The sequence below is a fragment of the Paroedura picta genome, chromosome 2, assembly GCF_049243985.1.
Source record: "Paroedura picta isolate Pp20150507F chromosome 2, Ppicta_v3.0, whole genome shotgun sequence".
Taxonomy (NCBI): Eukaryota; Metazoa; Chordata; class Lepidosauria; order Squamata; family Gekkonidae; genus Paroedura; species Paroedura picta.
The window spans coordinates 91,042,509-91,059,476 of record NC_135370.1 but is presented as its reverse complement, the minus strand read 5'-3'; the positions used below and the strand labels follow the sequence as shown (position 1 = coordinate 91,059,476).

Below are 16,968 nucleotides of genomic sequence, written 5' to 3'. Positions count from 1 at the left end.
CATATCTTCTTGTCACCCAAGTCACCCAAAAGACACATGGTGGTCTAAACCCTGTTTTGTGACACAGCCGGCATTTCCTTATTCAAAACTCTCTTGAAGTACAGGCCTCTTGGGGGGGGGGATCCTAAGGTTTTGTGGCATAAACAATATTTGGACCGGTCACTGCTGGGACAGTCTCTGGAGTGTGGGGCTGTGTCATTTGGGGTGGTCCAAAGATTGTTTGGGGTATTTGACATGTAGTGATCTAAACCTTATTTGGGGATTCAGAGCTCTTTTAATTATTGTCGGTCAAATGATTTCACAAATAAGAACAAACAGGAACTAAGCAATAAGTAACCAACTTCTGCAATCTGTTTTACTCCCATAGGATGACTGCAGCCTCATGCCATAAATCAGGCAGACCTTACTAAATACATAATTCGATCTACCATGCAATGAGCAGGCTCGATGTACTCCTGTGAAAGTGATGAGATCGACCCGATCCTTTCACACAACTGTTCACTCCCCCAGCAGAACACAGTCGAAGTCCAGCGGCACCTTTAAGACCAACGCAACTGTATTCAAGGTGTGAGGTTTCGCGTGCCTCAGTCTTTTTCAGATAGAGACCAACAGGGCTACCCCCTGGAGCCCATCCCCCAGCAAAGACCTCTTCCCTTAAGTACAACATTTTTTGTCTCTGGCCTCTGCGCGCCCTCTCTGTTCCCTGCGCACCATTTCCCCAACGCCGCCCTCCAAGGCGATTTCCTAGACAGGAAGGTCGGGAGTCCACGTGCTTCCCCACCCCAAAAGCTTGGCCGTGTGCAGTGACGGTGCAGCCTTGCCTAGCCTAGGCTAGCCCAGCAGCCGCTGAGTCACAGGCGCGCCGCCTCGAGCCCCAGCTCCTCCACTGGACGTGTCACCAAGCACGTCCCGCTCTGCCCCCTCGGCGCAACAGGCGACGTGACCGCCCATTCGACGTCACTGGCGGAATCCCTATTTAGACGCCCTCCGCCTCCGAGAGCCTCGCGGTCCTGCAGCGGCAATCCGAGGGGGCTTTGCGTGCAAGAGGTCGGCGAAAGGCTACCAGGTAGGCGAGCGGGCCAGGGCGCCCCAAGTATATTGACGGGGCGAAGTCCGTCGAGCAGAGAGGGGTGTATGGAGCCACGGAGGCTTGGGGGGGGGCGCTCTTTCCCGCCTTGCGACTGTCGCGCGGAGAGAGGGCTGATTATGCAACGTGCGCGACCAAAGGGCAGGGTTGTGTTCCGGGATGCCCCTTTGGGAGAGAAGCCAGTGGGAAATGCACGAACGGCCTCCGCGCCCGGGTTGCATCTGGAGGGAAGGGGTTTTGCAGGGGCTTGGGAGCCTTTTGGCGCTCCGTCGGAGGCCGGGAACCGCGCGGGTGAGGGACGGGCGCAGCGGAGCTTTTACAGCCCCGGGCAGGTGGCGAGGGCCAGGCGCCACGCGGGCCAATGAAACGGCCTGCGCGCCTCTGCGCTGGAGAGTTCGGAGCGGCAAGATCCGCCCCAAGCGTTGCTGCGCCGATAAGGGAAAGGCTGGTCCGGGGAGCAAAGGGCAGGGAAGATGCGCTGCCGCCGCTTCCTAACCCGTGTCCATGTCGAGGGAGCTGCGCTTCCCGGTTTCGCTCCGTCGCCCTCCCAGAATCCTTGAGGACGGCGACGGGTTCCTTGACTTCAGGGGCTGGAGCAGGTCTCCGATGGGCAGACTTGGTGACCGCCTTCCTCGGGGAGTCCCACCACCTGATCGCAACTGCATTAATATTAATATTTTTCTTTCCCGCCGCTTTCAAGAGGGCGTTTCGGAAAGTTGGCGGACAAGATGCCCCACTCCTAGAGTTGGAGTGGGAGGGTGTCTGGGTTGATTATGGATTGTGGTCCTGCACAGCCCCTGGTTTTAAGGTGTCTGTAAAATCCATGTGCAACAAGAAGAGCTTTTTTTTTTTTGGTACCCCGCCTTTTAAACTATCCGAAGGAGTCTCAAAGTGGCACAGCAGATGGCCTGTGAGGTCGGTGGGGCTGAATGACCTATGAGAGGAGACTGAGGTGTGGCCCAAGGTCACATGTGGAGGAATTCTCCAGGTTAGTGGCTGCCCTTAACCAGACACCAAGCTGGTTCTCCTACAGCCTCTAAATCACTATCACTACTAGGGCAAGATGGGTAATCAGTTAACTGAACTGCCAGCTTCCATACTGAACATGGAAATTAACTCATAGAATAATGGTGGGACCCATTTAAAACTTCGGCTCGTTGTAGCCAGCCCCTGTCATGGCAGTATTGAGCTTTGTAAATGTTGTTGCAAAACATAATTTATTGCAGTTACAAAAATGTGATCTCCTGTGTTACTTGGCTGTGTGCTAGTGGTCTGTGGAAGGGAGCTGGAAGGGAAGAAGGTCAAGTAGCAGTCATTGGCTTCTGAGAATTGGCCCTGAGGGGGGGGGGGATGGATATGAAGGACGTTGGTGGATGTGTTTACTTTACACAGTGGTCAGCTTTATGGTAGAGCCACATGAAATGTTGGTCAGGCTGAATGGAATTCCCATTCACCCTGATGTGCCATATATTGAAATGTGTAGGTTATTTAGGTCAATGTGCATATTTGGCCTTATGAACCAGGCTTTAGCCAGCAGTAGGATGAGGCTGGGAGTTCAATCCCAGCAGCTGGCTCAAGATTGACTCAGCCTTCCATCCTTCCGAGGTCGGTAAAATGAGTACCCAGCTTGCTTCTGGGGGGGTACACGGTAATGATTGGGGAAGGCACTGGCAAACCACCCCGTATTGAGTGTGCCATGAAAACGCTAGAGGGCATCATCCCAAGGGTCAGGCATGACCCGGTGCTTGCACAGGGGGATACCTTTAGGATGAGTTTAACCCACCTTGGCTGAGTATGCCAGTGATCAATTTGCCCATACTATGCTTTGAGTTATGCTAGGTACTCTTCCTGTGTGGGAATGTTTTGTGATCCCCCCCCCTGCCCACCACTCTGATCACTTCTCACAATCAACCATATTTCCTCCTTTCCTCGACCTAGGCCAGGTTGGTGCATCTTCCTGTGTTCAGCCCTGCTCTCTTTAAGCCCCACCAATGTGACACATCTTCTAAATTTTTCCCAGATATAAACTATTCAGTTCCTTGCAAAAGCATTTCCCTAAAAGGCCCTGAAGGCACCTATCCTTGGAATCTGAAGACTGATAATGCCATGTGAAGAATCAGGTGACTTGATCTGGAACATTAAGGAAGTCTATCAGAGTGGTTTAGCTGCGGACATCTCATTGTAAATTTTTTTTCATAGGAAATGTTCCATTCCATTGCTATTGTGGAAGGACTCAGCTAGAATCATAAATGCATATTCTTATGCCCCCTACTGGTGTCACATTATGTATTCCTTTGAAAATGGATGCAGGAATCACTTAAACTATTATGACTCAGAGGAGACATTTGAGAAATCCACTCATCCCAAACTGAAACATGAATAGCATTGGGATTTCACTTCCATTAATTAAAAATAATTATGTTCTATATTGCATAAAGTCTGTTATCCTAATTAATTCATTAACAGTGTTCATTCAGATTTGTAGTCAAAATTGAACCAACTGCCAACAGTATTTTGGTAATCAAATGTCCTAAAAACAAGACAGAATATACTCTCCCCACTCCCAATGCAGCCGAGTTATGGCTTTTCAAGAAAATGGCAGCCCTGGACTTTCTTGGTAGTCCCTCATCCAAATACTGGCCAGGCCCAACCCTGCTTAGCTTTTGAGATCTTATGAGATCAGGCTAGCTAGGGCAAAAAAAGAAAATTTAATCAACAATGGAATATATTAAGTGGCTGTATTTCATACTAATTCTGGTAAGAATGTTTTTTCCTGGTATTCCCGCAATGCTGCTGACCTCCAAATACTTAGGACAACAGGCTGCACAGTTTGTTTGCTCTTACACTTGCAACAAAACATGAGTATAATAACAGTTGAAGAGTGCAGCTACATGGGGAAGTAGTATCTGAGCTCTGTGCCAATGCCTAACTGCTGGATCTCAACGGGCATGATGAAGTAAAGCAGCCAGTTCGTATGTTTCTTGTTTCATGCACTTCCAGCAATGCAGCAGCACTGCATGTGGTAATTTTGAATGTATGATTGAAACCTTGTTGTAATTTTTGTAATAATAATAATAATAGATCACTTTGGCAACATAATTAAATCTTGAATGGCAGCTATACTGTCTTTCTATTGGTGTTCAAGGAATTCCATCAGAATTCCCTTATAAAGGTAAAGGTATCCCCAGTGCAAGCACCGGGTCATGTCTGACCCTTGGGGTGACGCCCTCTAGCGTTTTCATGGCAGACTCAATACAGGGTGGTTTGCCAGTGCCTTCCCCAGTCATTACCGTTTACCCCCCAGCAAGCTGGGTACTCATTTTACCGACCTCGGAAGGATGGAAGGCTGAGTCAACCTTGAGCCGGCTGCTGGGATTGAACTCCCAACCTCATGGACAGCTTCAGACAGCATTTCTGCTGCCTTACCACTCTGCGCCACAAGAGGCTCTAGAATTCCCTTAACATTCCCTTAACATCCTGACCGCTTCTCTGTGTCAGTCAGTCATGCACAATATTGTTTTGGATTTGAAAAAGAATGTGAATAAAGATGTCCTTTTCAAATATTGGAAGACGGTTTAGTTTTGTGTCACCTTATACAGTGCACATACACTATCTAGATAGAAGGATGGCAATATTTGGCCATAGCAGACCATCGGAAGAAAGGGTTTTTTAAACACGCATTTGGACAGCCGCTTACACCAGATATAGTAAGTGTGAAACATGGGAGGCACTGCATTGAGACACCAGAAAAGTCAGGCCTTAAAACCCTGTGGTGTGACCAAATGCAGCTGTATATGATGATAGAGAAGTTGTGTTGCCCATTGTGGAGGCATCAGGGTCATATAGACCCCTGGTCTATATGAAAAGCAGTGCTAAATGTATTCAGCTGCTGTTTTCAAGTAATCCTTAAAAGCCTGGATATGGGTCTACCATCAAAAATGGGCAGAGGATGAAGTGGAGGAGGTCGTTTCATAAAAGGTAAATGTCTATGCAAGGGTACAAAAGCTGCTTGCATGCATTGTTGGAGGTTCACATGCCAACATGAGGGCTGCTGCAGGTTAACATGCCAGTTGTTCACTTGCGGCTGTCTGAGGTAAATGACCCCTCTGATTCCAAAGCGACTGATTCCAGTGTCCCACACTAGCACTGAAATTCTGGGTGCCTGCCTGTAAATCTGCTGTCTTAGCCTCTATTGCTGCTGTTAATACTTCATAGTTATTTGTATCTTTGCACTGGAGTGATTTTTAGGATGTATGTGTGATTAAAAAACTCACCAGGTTCCATAAGCTTGTAGAAGTACTTTCATGACTTTCCTGTAAAGCTCTCAGATTTAGAAAGGCCTTACTGGCTTTATTAGAATTAAGGGCTACACCAGGCAAGTTTACCTTGGAATAATCAGCAGCACTGTGCCAGTTTTGTAACCTATGCACAGAACACATTTTGTAGGAATCGGCAATCCAATTATTTTCACCAGTTTTCTTTGAGTATAAAATTTGTCCCCAAACTTGGACTGATTGGGGTAACAAGAAAGCCTATTACATGATAGATTCAAGCAGGTAGCCCTATTGGCCTGAAGTAGCACAACAAATATTGAGTGGTCTTAAAGGTGCTATTGGATTCAATTTTTGTTGTCCTATAACATGGTGTTACTGCCTGATATGCACATTTCTTGCCAGGTCTGTGTAATATGTTAATGTAGTATAATATCAGAATATCAGTTGTGCATATATTCCACTTAACATCCTTAAAGTTTCTAGTCTCTATGATTTCACAGGGAGAAAAAAAAAGCAAGTAAAATGTTCCAGTGCTGAGAGATTAAGGGGAGTGTTACTGTTGGGTGTAATTATTTCATAGCTCCATTTCTCTGCTCTCGAGTTTCTCTTTCTTTATACATCCAAGGCCAGGTTTTGTGAACACTTTTTTGAACCAGCTAAAATATAAATACTTTGAAAGAAATTATGCTAAAGTGCATGGTGTACAATGAACTTTGTTTTGTGTGTATTTGGTAAGAACAGGGGCAAAGGTCCAAAATCTTGGTTTTGGGATCTATAATAGAAATATACTATGTTAACATATTATAATGCCAGATTCTGATTTTTTTTCAGTGTTACAAGATGTCTCTGAAGGAAAAACTGATAGAAAATGTTCACAAAGAGGAGCAGCCCCATGCCCACAACAAGATTACTGTGGTTGGTGTTGGTGCAGTTGGCATGGCTTGTGCCATAAGCATTTTGATGAAGGTGGGTGGAAAGTATTTTACTTCCTTGCTTTGTGAAAAAATAATGGCCATGGAAATAACCTGATAGTTGTACCTGTGGACAGGCAGCCTGTGTGATTGGCTGTTGGTCCACATCATTTTAATAGAGAGTACTGTGTTGGGTGCTGGAAAGTGCTATCAAGGCAGTTGACTTATTGCACCCCTGTAGGGTTCTCAAGACAAGAGACATTCAGGGGTGTTTTGCCATTGCATGCTTCCACATCACAGCTAGCCACGGCCAACCCTGCTTAGCTTCCAAGATCTGACAAGATTGGGCTAACCTGGGCTATCCAGGTCAAATACTTCTACATTACAATTCTTTAGGAATGTGGGCTCTGAATTTATCCCATATAGAACCTTTACTATATCCTTATGTTGATGCAGACAAAATCACTTGCAGTCCATTACTAAGAATAAATTACTACCATGTAACTGCTGTGTGGGCTTCTAACAGCAAGAGCACTGTGGCTGCATTTATGGTAGTTCACAACTATTTCCAGTCTGCCACTTCCTCTGCCATTTTTGTCTGCCTCTTGTTATCAGCCACATTCTTGACTGGAGCAGCTCGTGACTTAACTCTAGGACAACAGTCATTCCATCTCCTGATGAGCTCTTCCCATCAAAGAATCTTTCAGATTGTATTCTTAACTACTCTGAAATAAAGTTTGCTGAGATGATTCAAAGGAAGACAGTTAATGGGATTCTTTACTAGTCTGAAATAAAGTTTGTTGAGATGATTCCAAGAAACACAGTTAATGGGATTCTTGTGGCCTTTTTTATTCCAGCATAAGCTTCTGTGAACTTTAAAAACTCAGTTTCTCATGCCACTCAGCTGCAGTAGATTAACACAGCTACCCATGTGGAATTCCGAGGAAATATGCTTGAGATTAATGTTGATAAATGTTACAATCAAGCTCTAGTTCTAAGGGGTTTTCTCTTAAAAATTCTCCCTCCTGTGTTCTAAGATTTAGAATCAATACATATCAAAGAGGATAGGTCCACAAACTGGATAAAAGGAGCTCATGGAATGCTTCTCTTTCCCTTCCTCCTGTGCCTTTGAAAAACGATTCCTGATTTCCCTTGAGAAGAGAGCAGGTGCCCATGAAGGGCTGGAACCCTGAAGGGAAACTAGTAAAAATCACCTTTCCTGCTTTGTTCATGCTCTTCTGCATATGGCACTTGTACATGAAGGAAGGAATGGGGAGATTTCTCCTGATTCTTTTCCGTGGTGTAGCCTCACATCTTCTCTGTTGGCAATTCTTCTGGAGCAACTTTTTAGAAGTACAAAAGTTAGAGGAAAACATAGAAATCAGATTGTAAACTTGTGTTCATAATTTGTAGGATTCATCTTGCTATTGATGTTTCTCATCATAATAACAGCTTTGTTACACACACACACACACCCCAAAACTGGGCTTGGTACTACCATATAGCCACAGTTAGAGTACATTTAAAGGGCACTCAGTCTCTTTAAGTGCCTTCAGTGTGAACTTGCAGCTTGGAGAAAGCATTTAAAGAGGCTGTGAGCTCTTTAAATATCTTTGACATTAATTCCCATCAATGTAGCTTGAAAAAAGCATTTTAATTTTAAAGGTACTGCATTACTGACATTTTAAATACCTTATCCCTCTTCCATTGTAAATAATAGATGTGGGCACCTTCTTTGAAGACTCATAGAATTTGCTATGCTGCAAATCTGGTACCTCTACTTCAAAAAACAACACCTCCCCCCAACACAGACCTAGGTACCTCCAGATCAACTTTATATAACCATAGTCCATAATTGTTAAAAAGGGGGGGGCATTCCCAAATATTTAATGAATCTGAATACTATACACTATTGGGGATTCAGGAATATTGGGTAATACCAATATTTTTGGGGTTCAATATACCTGAATCTGAAGAATACTGTTATTTGGGTATATGTTTGCATTTTTGTGTTGCACACCCCTAGTTATCTATTATATATAGGAGGATACTCATTAACTTTACTCATTAACTCATTAACTTTGTTCTAAATGCCAACATTAATTCACTAGAATTGACCATATTGGGTAATCATAAACATCACCAATATTATTTGCATTCTAGTCCTTGCCCTAAATATGGTTGGCACAACTTGGCAAGCTTATGTAAGTAGGATGCAGCAATTCAGGGTTAAGAGGTCACTGGATTCTGCTGATTTTGCCCCTGGCAGACCACCTGTTTTGTGGGCTGTTTTTCAATTATGTCAGTGAAAGATATTTTTAACATGTCTTTGGGATGACATTATCTTACTCTTGCCTTTTGTAGGATTTGGCTGATGAACTTGCCCTTGTTGATGTCATTGAAGATAAACTGAAGGGCGAGATGCTGGATCTTCAACATGGCAGCCTCTTCCTCAGGACGCCAAAGATTGTCTCTGGCAAAGGTTATTTTGTTAAATGCTAAATAGACCTTTAAAAAACAAATGCTGGGGGGCATGAGAGCCTCATGGTATTTACAGTGAGTTGGAGGGTGCCAGGTAAAATTGCCCCTCCCCATTCTTCCACCAACTGGAACAAGATGTTCTATGTTCCAGTGGTAGGAACAGTTTTGCATTTCACTCCAGCACTCTCATGCTCTTCTGCATTTTGTCCGTAAGTTTCCATGACTCCCCAGCATCAGCTTCTGGGAGGCCCTTGGGGGGCTGCTGAAGGAAGAGAGTTGTGGGACAGATTGGTGACCGTGAGTGCTTTCTACATGCAGTTCACAGGATCCAGACTTGAGGCAACAAAGTAATGTTTCCTTTTAGCACTCAGTGCCAAAAAATAACTCCACAGTTCTAAATGGAGGAGTCTTAGTGTTTTTTCTAAAATACAGGGAGATTCTGGCCACTTGATGCATACAGAGGCTACCATACAGTTGCTTCCACTACACAGGGGTGCTGAACATGCAGCCAGGCTGGGGTTGGATGGAAGCACTGTTTAGATCAATCAGGGTCTCCATTATGTAATCTGTGTCTCACAATCCTGAGCTGATTGTGTTCTGGGATGGTGCTTGTATGAACCAGCCTGAATGGTCAAGCTTGGATTGCAAGGGATGGGAACACAAACCCCAGCTGAGACTTTCTCTTGTGGACCACATGCTGTGATGATGGGCAGCCCTTCCAGGAGAGCTCCCTCATTGAATCTGAGGGACCAGAATGGATGGAGAAGATCAGGTGGGTGTTTTAAAATGATGAATGAGCCAACATCACTTCCAATGAGGCAGGTGAAGAAAAGCCTAAGGGATATATTTGTCCTATAGAATTTAGTGCAGCTTTAGGTGTGGGGACTCACAGATCGAAAGCACATAGAGTTGTAATGGAGAGGACTTTATCGACTTGGATACCCTATCCTATTTATGCTTGCACTACTTTAATCTGTTACAGTGGCAGTCCATTGCTTCAGAGCCCTTTCCTGCCATGCAAGGCAGCTCATTAGAAGACATCGGAAAAAGGAAATGCAAGCAGAAACAAGATAGAGGATCCAAGCTATTATTTCTTTGGCAATAACTGCTATCCCATAATTTTCTTACTTCCTGTGATCCTCATCTGTGGTAACACTTCAGCTGATGATATTCTAAAATAGCATTTAATAATTGTTCCCGTCCCCTAAGTTTCTTAAACTCAGAGGATTTCAATATCACACGAGAGAGCTGAGAGTTGTTTTTTAAAAGTTGTGTCTACTGAGTCCAGTACAGCTGAAATCCATAGCTCCAGAGGGACCTAGTCACTGTACAAAACTGGCTGGGCCTATTGAGTTGTATCTTTTTTTTTGGAGAAAGCAGTGTTGTTTCTGATCATGGCAATTGACTGTTAAGCAAAGTTAAAAATGGTTGGACACAGCTATCATGGAACGTTTGAGTCCAAAGTTTAATTCTGGCTATAAGCTTTTGTGTGCATAGTATGTATGATGAAATGTGCACGCACGCTTTGTTGGTCTGAAAGGTTCCACTGGATTCAAACGTCATTCTGTTGCCTCAGACCAACACAGCTACTCACTGGTAGCCACCACAGCTGCTTATTTGTTTTCAGGTGGAAGGGTGTCAAAAATTGATTTTTGACAAAATGCGAGCATTGTATTGTTGCTGTCCAAAATGCCCTTTTTGTACTGGCATGCATGAAATTGAATTAAGTTGTGAAAATTAACTGTTTAACATGAAAACTAAGAACATCTAGGGACTTTGGGAATCTGGCTTTTTTACAAGAACAAGTTTTTGATTTCTCTATAATTCCTACAACAAGCTAAAATGAGATAGGGGAAAGATGATATCAGTATCAGGCTTAAGAGATTTAGAGTGCTGTTTCTACCCTGTGCACAGTTCATAATCCCCCATCTTTGTCCTTCTATCCTTATTACCCTCAGAATTCACCTTTCCTATTTTACTTCCCATGGTGCTTCATAGATTGTTCATCTAGAATACAACTGCAGTGTAAAACGAGTTTTCAACAAATGCAAATGTTGACATATTTTGTTTTGGCAGACTATGCTGTAACTGCACACTCTAAACTGGTCATTGTCACTGCTGGAGCTCGCCAACAAGAAGGGGAATCTCGCCTGAACCTGGTTCAGCGCAATGTGAACATCTTTAAATTCATCATTCCGAACATTGTCAAGTATAGTCCTGACTGCAAGCTGCTTGTAGTTTCCAATCCAGGTTGGTCATGTCATGAAGAACTCCTCTCTAATGCTTTGCAAGCAAGGAGCATCTGCTCCCACAAAAGAAACCAAGAAAACAGCATTTTCTTGGTGATGCAAAATAACTTCTTTCTTACCACTTGCAGATATAGGGAGGGGCTATAAACCACAGGACTGATTTCAAGCTATATTTGCCACATTCTTGCAACAATGGCTTCTTCCCTGAGCCTTGGTAATGCACAGTTTGTCCCCACCCTCCTGTTTCCCTTCCCAATTTTAACCATCTTCAAGGGAGAGCATGAAACCAACTTAGAACCCAAATTAAAGTTAATCAAGGCTCCTCTTAACTAGGATCTACAGTAGCAATTTAATAGGTTTATTGAAACAGGATAGCATTAATGATGCCTACATTTCCCCCCATAATTCTGAGCAACTCAAGAGAGTTCACTCTCAAGAGGAATGCATTAGCATTATATCCATACTGACTATTAGTTAAACTTGGTATGCAAGAGCTAAACAGAAGCTGAAGCAAGTAGAGGGGGAAATGGTGGAATCAACTCTGGTTTTGGATACTTTAGTGCCATTCCCCACAAAAGCCTTGTGTTGCTTCCACCCATTCAAAGCAAGTCCATACATATCTCCTGAACCCTCTGTAAGATACACAAGGTTTGGGGATAACACTCACAAGCACAGGGCATCAAGGCAAGCCACTGAAGTAGAATACTATCTTGTGCCCTTTCAACATCCTTAAATTTCTTCTCAGTGTGAAATGGTGGATCAGGGTGTGGGACTTAAAACATGATAGGATTCCTTACCCATGTAAATGAATTGTTGATTTTGCAGCAGTTACCCAGATATCATGCTTTTTATGTTTATTAATTAAATTATATGACAACTATCTCTAACCAATTAGTTCCTTTATTAACAGTGGATATTCTAACCTACGTGGCATGGAAAATCAGCGGCTTTCCTAAACATCGTGTTATTGGAAGTGGTTGCAATCTGGACTCTGCCCGTTTCCGTCATCTCATGGGTGAGAGGCTGAATGTTCACCCTCTCAGCTGCCATGGCTGGATTGTTGGAGAGCATGGAGACTCCAGTGGTAAGCACAGAACTTCCCTTGTTACATGAATCTGGTCTGTATCAGATCTGTCCTCAGCTGAGAGCCTCCTTGCCACTCCTGCAGTATAATGTTGAGAACATAATCTATCCCATGAAGTAACACTAGATGATCTATATTTGACTTAGGCAGACCTGATCAGAAAAGGTCAAGTCTGTAATCCAAGTAGGCCAACTTCTGTCAGTCTGAAGTCTACCCTTTACTCTTAACAGGAGAGTGCTGGGTAAATTCCTTCTTATAAGAGACCCTTGAGGATTTTGAGACTACTGTAAAGAAGCTTTTTAAAAAAAGGCATCTGTCTTGCCCTTCTTGTCATTCTATATTTAGGAGCTAGCAACTGTCTGTATGCAAAATGCAACAAGTAGAACTGTTCAAAAAGACCTGGCACATCTTACAAAATGGGCAAATGAAAATGAAATTTAACTGCTAAATTGTGTCCATTGTTTATATATGTATATATGTGGGGCTGCAGGTGTATCCTTCAATGAGATACTTTTGAACTTGCAATATTAAGTTGCAGAAAAGATACAGAACTTCCTTTTCATAGTAGCTTTAAGAAAACTAAGTGCATGCATAGGAAATGTTTTAACACCTTGCCCCATAGTTATAATCCATAACTCCATCTTAGACGCCCCCATTCATTTTATTAAATTATCGAGTCAGTCTTTGAACCACTATCACACAGGCTTTGCATCCTTCTTTCCTTATTGCATACACAACTGCATACTGCTTTGAACAGCCTGTTACTATTTGAGGGAACGGGAAAGCAATATACGTATTTTTAATCAATTATGGATGGTTCTGTATCTTACGGTAGTGAATCCTGATTCCAAGCCAGTGATCATTATGGCAGCTAAACTGTGTAACTTGCTTGAGAAGAACAACCGTTACTCTAATCAGCAAATTATGCAGCATATGGACTTCAAGCCAAATGGAACCTACAGCCTGGGCTATAGACACAAATGGCCACTGCCAGATCACTGCATACTCAGTCCTGCTGCCATTATAAGGGCCATTGAACATATTCAGAAGTATTTGCAGCCACAGATGGCCACACCATAGCAAAACCCTGGAGAAGTGGTGGCAAAACTAACTCTGGCTATGTTCCTGTAATAGGAAGGTGAATGGGGGGGGGGGACTATTTTCCTTGGGTCCAGGTTGAGGAAAGATGGCAGCTACTAACCCAAGTCATTGTTTGCAGATATGTAGTATACTGTATTAATTCTGAAACACCAATCCATGCAAACAGAGTTTTATTCATTTATTTTATTCAGTGCCTGTCTGGAGTGGTGTGAATGTTGCTGGTGTCTCCCTGAAAGGTTTACATCCTGATATGGGAACTGATGGAGACAAAGAAAACTGGAAAGAGGTCCACAAACAAGTGGTAGAAAGGTAAATATTAATCACAGTTGGTAAAAAAAAAAGGCCAAGCTGCAATTACACAGAAATTTAGAAGGCTCCAGCCATAATTGCCACCAATACATAAAGTGGCAATTTCAGAACTGTCTTTTTGAATATTCCCTGGTTGGAATGTTGGACTTTGGAATCATATAGAAATTAAATTTCTAGAGCCAGCTTGGTGTAGTGGCTAGGAGTGCTGACTTCTACACTGGCAAGCCGGGTTTGATTCCCTACTCCTCCTCCGCATGCAGCCAGCTGGGTGACCTTGGGCTCGCCACAGCACTGATAAAGCTGTTCTGACTGAGCAGTAATATCAGAGCTCTTTCAGCCTCATCTACCTCACAGGGTGTCTGTTGTGGGGAGAAGGAAGGGAAAGATTTTAAGCTGTTTTGAGACTCCTTCTAGTAGAAAAAGATGGCATATAAGAACCAACACTTTACAAATTCTGGACATGAAATCAAATGTGCAAAAGTTATACACCAACCAACTGAACAAGTGACTGCTATACAGACACTTCCCATGACTAACTCGTCTTACAAGTGAAGGCATTAGGAATTTGGTTTGTTAAATAATGGAAAGAGATAGCCCAAATCCCAAATTCTGCAATAGAAACCATAAAAAAATTAAGCTCAAGAAGCTCAAATCGAAATGAAGTAGTCATATTATTTAAAAAGTGGCCAGGAGTGCTGCTAATGCTGACCAACTGTAATCCATTTTCTCTGTAGTGCTTATGAAGTTATCAAGCTGAAGGGCTACACATCTTGGGCAATTGGTCTTTCTGTGGCAGATCTAGCTGAAACCATCATGAAGAATTTAAGAAAAGTGCACCCGGTTTCTACAATGGTCAAGGTAAGAATCAGGTTGCTAAAACAAATAATTGGCAGTCTGGTGTGACAGTTAACGTTTGAAGTTAGCCACAGCAGCTAGGAGTAGGTGCAGCTTACTGTTACTTTGCTTAATTATTTATTAAGTTTAAAAATACAAAGTCAGTGTATCAACACCAATTAAAATACATCAAAAAGTATGCAATACAAGTGACCGAACATGACTTACATCTTTAGATCCAAATGATAACAATCATACATTTAATAAAAAGGCATCCAAGAAGATCAAGTGAACAAGATTTGTAACTCTAGCCAATTCAGCTATTTTCAATCTCTTATCAGCTACCTTATAAGGGAGGGAGGCTCTAAACTTGGCGTTAGAGGCTAGAAGCCAGTTCTCTCCCAAATCATAACAGTGGAACTGAAGAAATTTAGGCAAAGGTTCTAAGTGCAGCTACTTTATCAAAATTCCATTGATATATTTTTAGTGTGATAAAACGTAAAAATTGCCCTAAGTAACTGAATTTTTCATAAAACTTACTGAATCCATATCTTCCCCTCTGAACAATTTTTGCATCGGGCAAATCATCTAGACTAGATACATACTAATTGGCATATAAGTCTTCCAAGGTATCAAGAAGTTTGGCAGAAATTGCGACTTATTACCTTAATATGTTCTGTTAATTGCATGTTTTTACTACAGAGCTAGATGAAAAGTCAAGGCAGCTGTTGAAGAAGCAGTTGGTCTTGCTAAATGAAGGGATTAGTACCAAAGTAGACACCATTTTTGACCCAAATATCATACCACCCATCTACCAGTTTCCTTACATTAAACCTACTATTCAGAAAAACAAATTTTCTGTGACTAACCAGGCTTGGTTTCTTCTTCCTAGGGTATGCATGGAATTAAAGATGACGTCTTCTTAAGTGTTCCTTGTGTCCTGGGTTACTCGGGCATTACAGATGTGGTGAGAATGACTTTGAAGGCTGAGGAGGAAGATAAGCTGAGGAAGAGTGCAGATACACTTTGGGGGATTCAGAAGGAGCTTCAGTTTTAAGCCTGTTACCCTATCCCTTCACTGCTTAGTAGTGTCAGTGGGTCTTAGAGGGCCGTCCTGTGGCAGTTTCACTTACATCAGTTCCTTTATGGTATATCAACTAGAAATATGCAGAGCTAAAATTATGAACAAAATTATTTCCTATGCACTAGGAAAACTTTAGATCCAGCATATCCTGAAACAGAAACCCTTCTGCCTTTCCTCAGCTAAATGTAACTTCACTGCCAAAGAAATGGTTACTGGTCTTCAGAAACTGCAAAACTAAAGGATCGGCAAATACTGAGCCGTATTCTCTGCTGACCAATGACTTAAGTCACCACTACTGAACAGCTCCAAATGTATTTCCCCCCCTCGAATACTGCTGCTTTAAGTCTTGGTGTATACTTCCAGAGAACCTTATTTTTTGGTCCAGTAATAGCGTCATAAATATCAAGTGAACCCTCTGTACGCAACAATTAAATGCTGCAATTGTCCAACTGTAGTACCAGCCCTCAAAAAAACAAAACAAAATAAAACCTTGAACTGCTGCTTCTGTTTTACTTCACTGTACTCTAGAATACAGAACCTGAAATATGTCGAGCAAGCACATGGCCCTAGCATTTTTACACTGTTTCAAAGTACATGTTAACCTGCAGGTCCTCCTGAACTGGAACATTCACCACTAGGCTTGTGCGCTTCAGTGGCCATTCAAGCCCGAGCTTGAAGCAGCCAAAGCGCACATGCCTAATCTCAACTTGTTGGGAAAAGCTTTGTGCCTAGAAAAGCAGACCCAAGGGTCAAGGGAAACATTCATCAGCACCATGTCTAATCATCTTCCTTAATTCAATTACGCCAAGAACCAGAATGCTAGTCTAGTTGTGGGATTTTTAACATTTTATGAGAAAAGGCTTGCATTAAGTACAGGAGTACAAGACTCGGTATCTGAAATTCACACACACAGCCAGTTGTTCTATTTGTGACAAATGTTCCAGTCCACCATACGGATCATTTCAGGTGAATAGTCTTGTAGCGGCAAACAAAAACAGAGGTCCATGATATCTTACAGACTGACAACTTATTCCAGCAGGAGAATTTATGATGGACTAAACTGTTAGTAATCCCGTCATTGAGATGACATACAATTTTTTCCCCATTTAAATAAAAGCCCAGTATTTCCATCTACAACAGCACAGAATAAGCGGGGAATCTAGAATATTCCTGAATATTAGTTTGCAGGGCCATGGAGAAAAAAGCAGGTGTTCTCATTCCAGCAATGACAATCCTCTAAAACTGCCATGTTATAAATAACTGGCCTATGAACTCATCAAGGTGTTCTGAGAACACAAGTTCTTTTGGGATTGCTTTTCCACATCTTAAAAAAAAAAACGCAGCAAAATAGTTGCCAAAAACCACTGTTATGTTAAGTGGAAGAGCTTCAAATTCTGTGACCAAATTCAATCATTTAGAAAGTAGGAGAATGAAGTGATGCAACAATTTGTCTAAACATACCTGGTACTATTAAAAATGGCAAAGAAACTAATGTTTGCATTCATAGGTTCTATGAAGCAGCCTTATTGTGGCAGCAAGAAAATTGCCTGTGTA

General features: G+C 42.6%; 1 protein-coding gene across 1 annotated transcript; it reads left to right on the top strand.

Moving 5' to 3' along the window:
• The first annotated feature begins 819 nt into the window (after positions 1-819).
• On the top strand, positions 820-15,914 carry LOC143829946 (L-lactate dehydrogenase A chain). Its single transcript, XM_077321578.1, has 8 exons — positions 820-1,066; positions 6,193-6,327; positions 8,637-8,754; positions 10,830-11,003; positions 11,913-12,086; positions 13,379-13,496; positions 14,231-14,354; positions 15,223-15,914. The coding sequence occupies exons 2-8, from the start codon at positions 6,202-6,204 to the stop codon at positions 15,385-15,387; spliced, it is 999 nt and encodes a 332-aa protein (XP_077177693.1). The 5' UTR covers positions 820-1,066; positions 6,193-6,201; the 3' UTR covers positions 15,388-15,914.
• The last annotated feature ends 1,054 nt before the right edge of the window (positions 15,915-16,968 follow it).

Coding starts and splice junctions, on each gene's coding strand:
- LOC143829946 (XM_077321578.1), top strand. CDS start 6,202: ATGTCTCTGAAGGAAAAACTGATAGAAAATGTTCACAAAGAGGAGCAG. Junction 12,087..13,378: donor AGAGCATGGAGACTCCAGTG/GTAAGCACAGAA, acceptor TATTTTATTCAG/TGCCTGTCTGGAGTGGTGTG. Junction 14,355..15,222: donor CGGTTTCTACAATGGTCAAG/GTAAGAATCAGG, acceptor TCTTCTTCCTAG/GGTATGCATGGAATTAAAGA.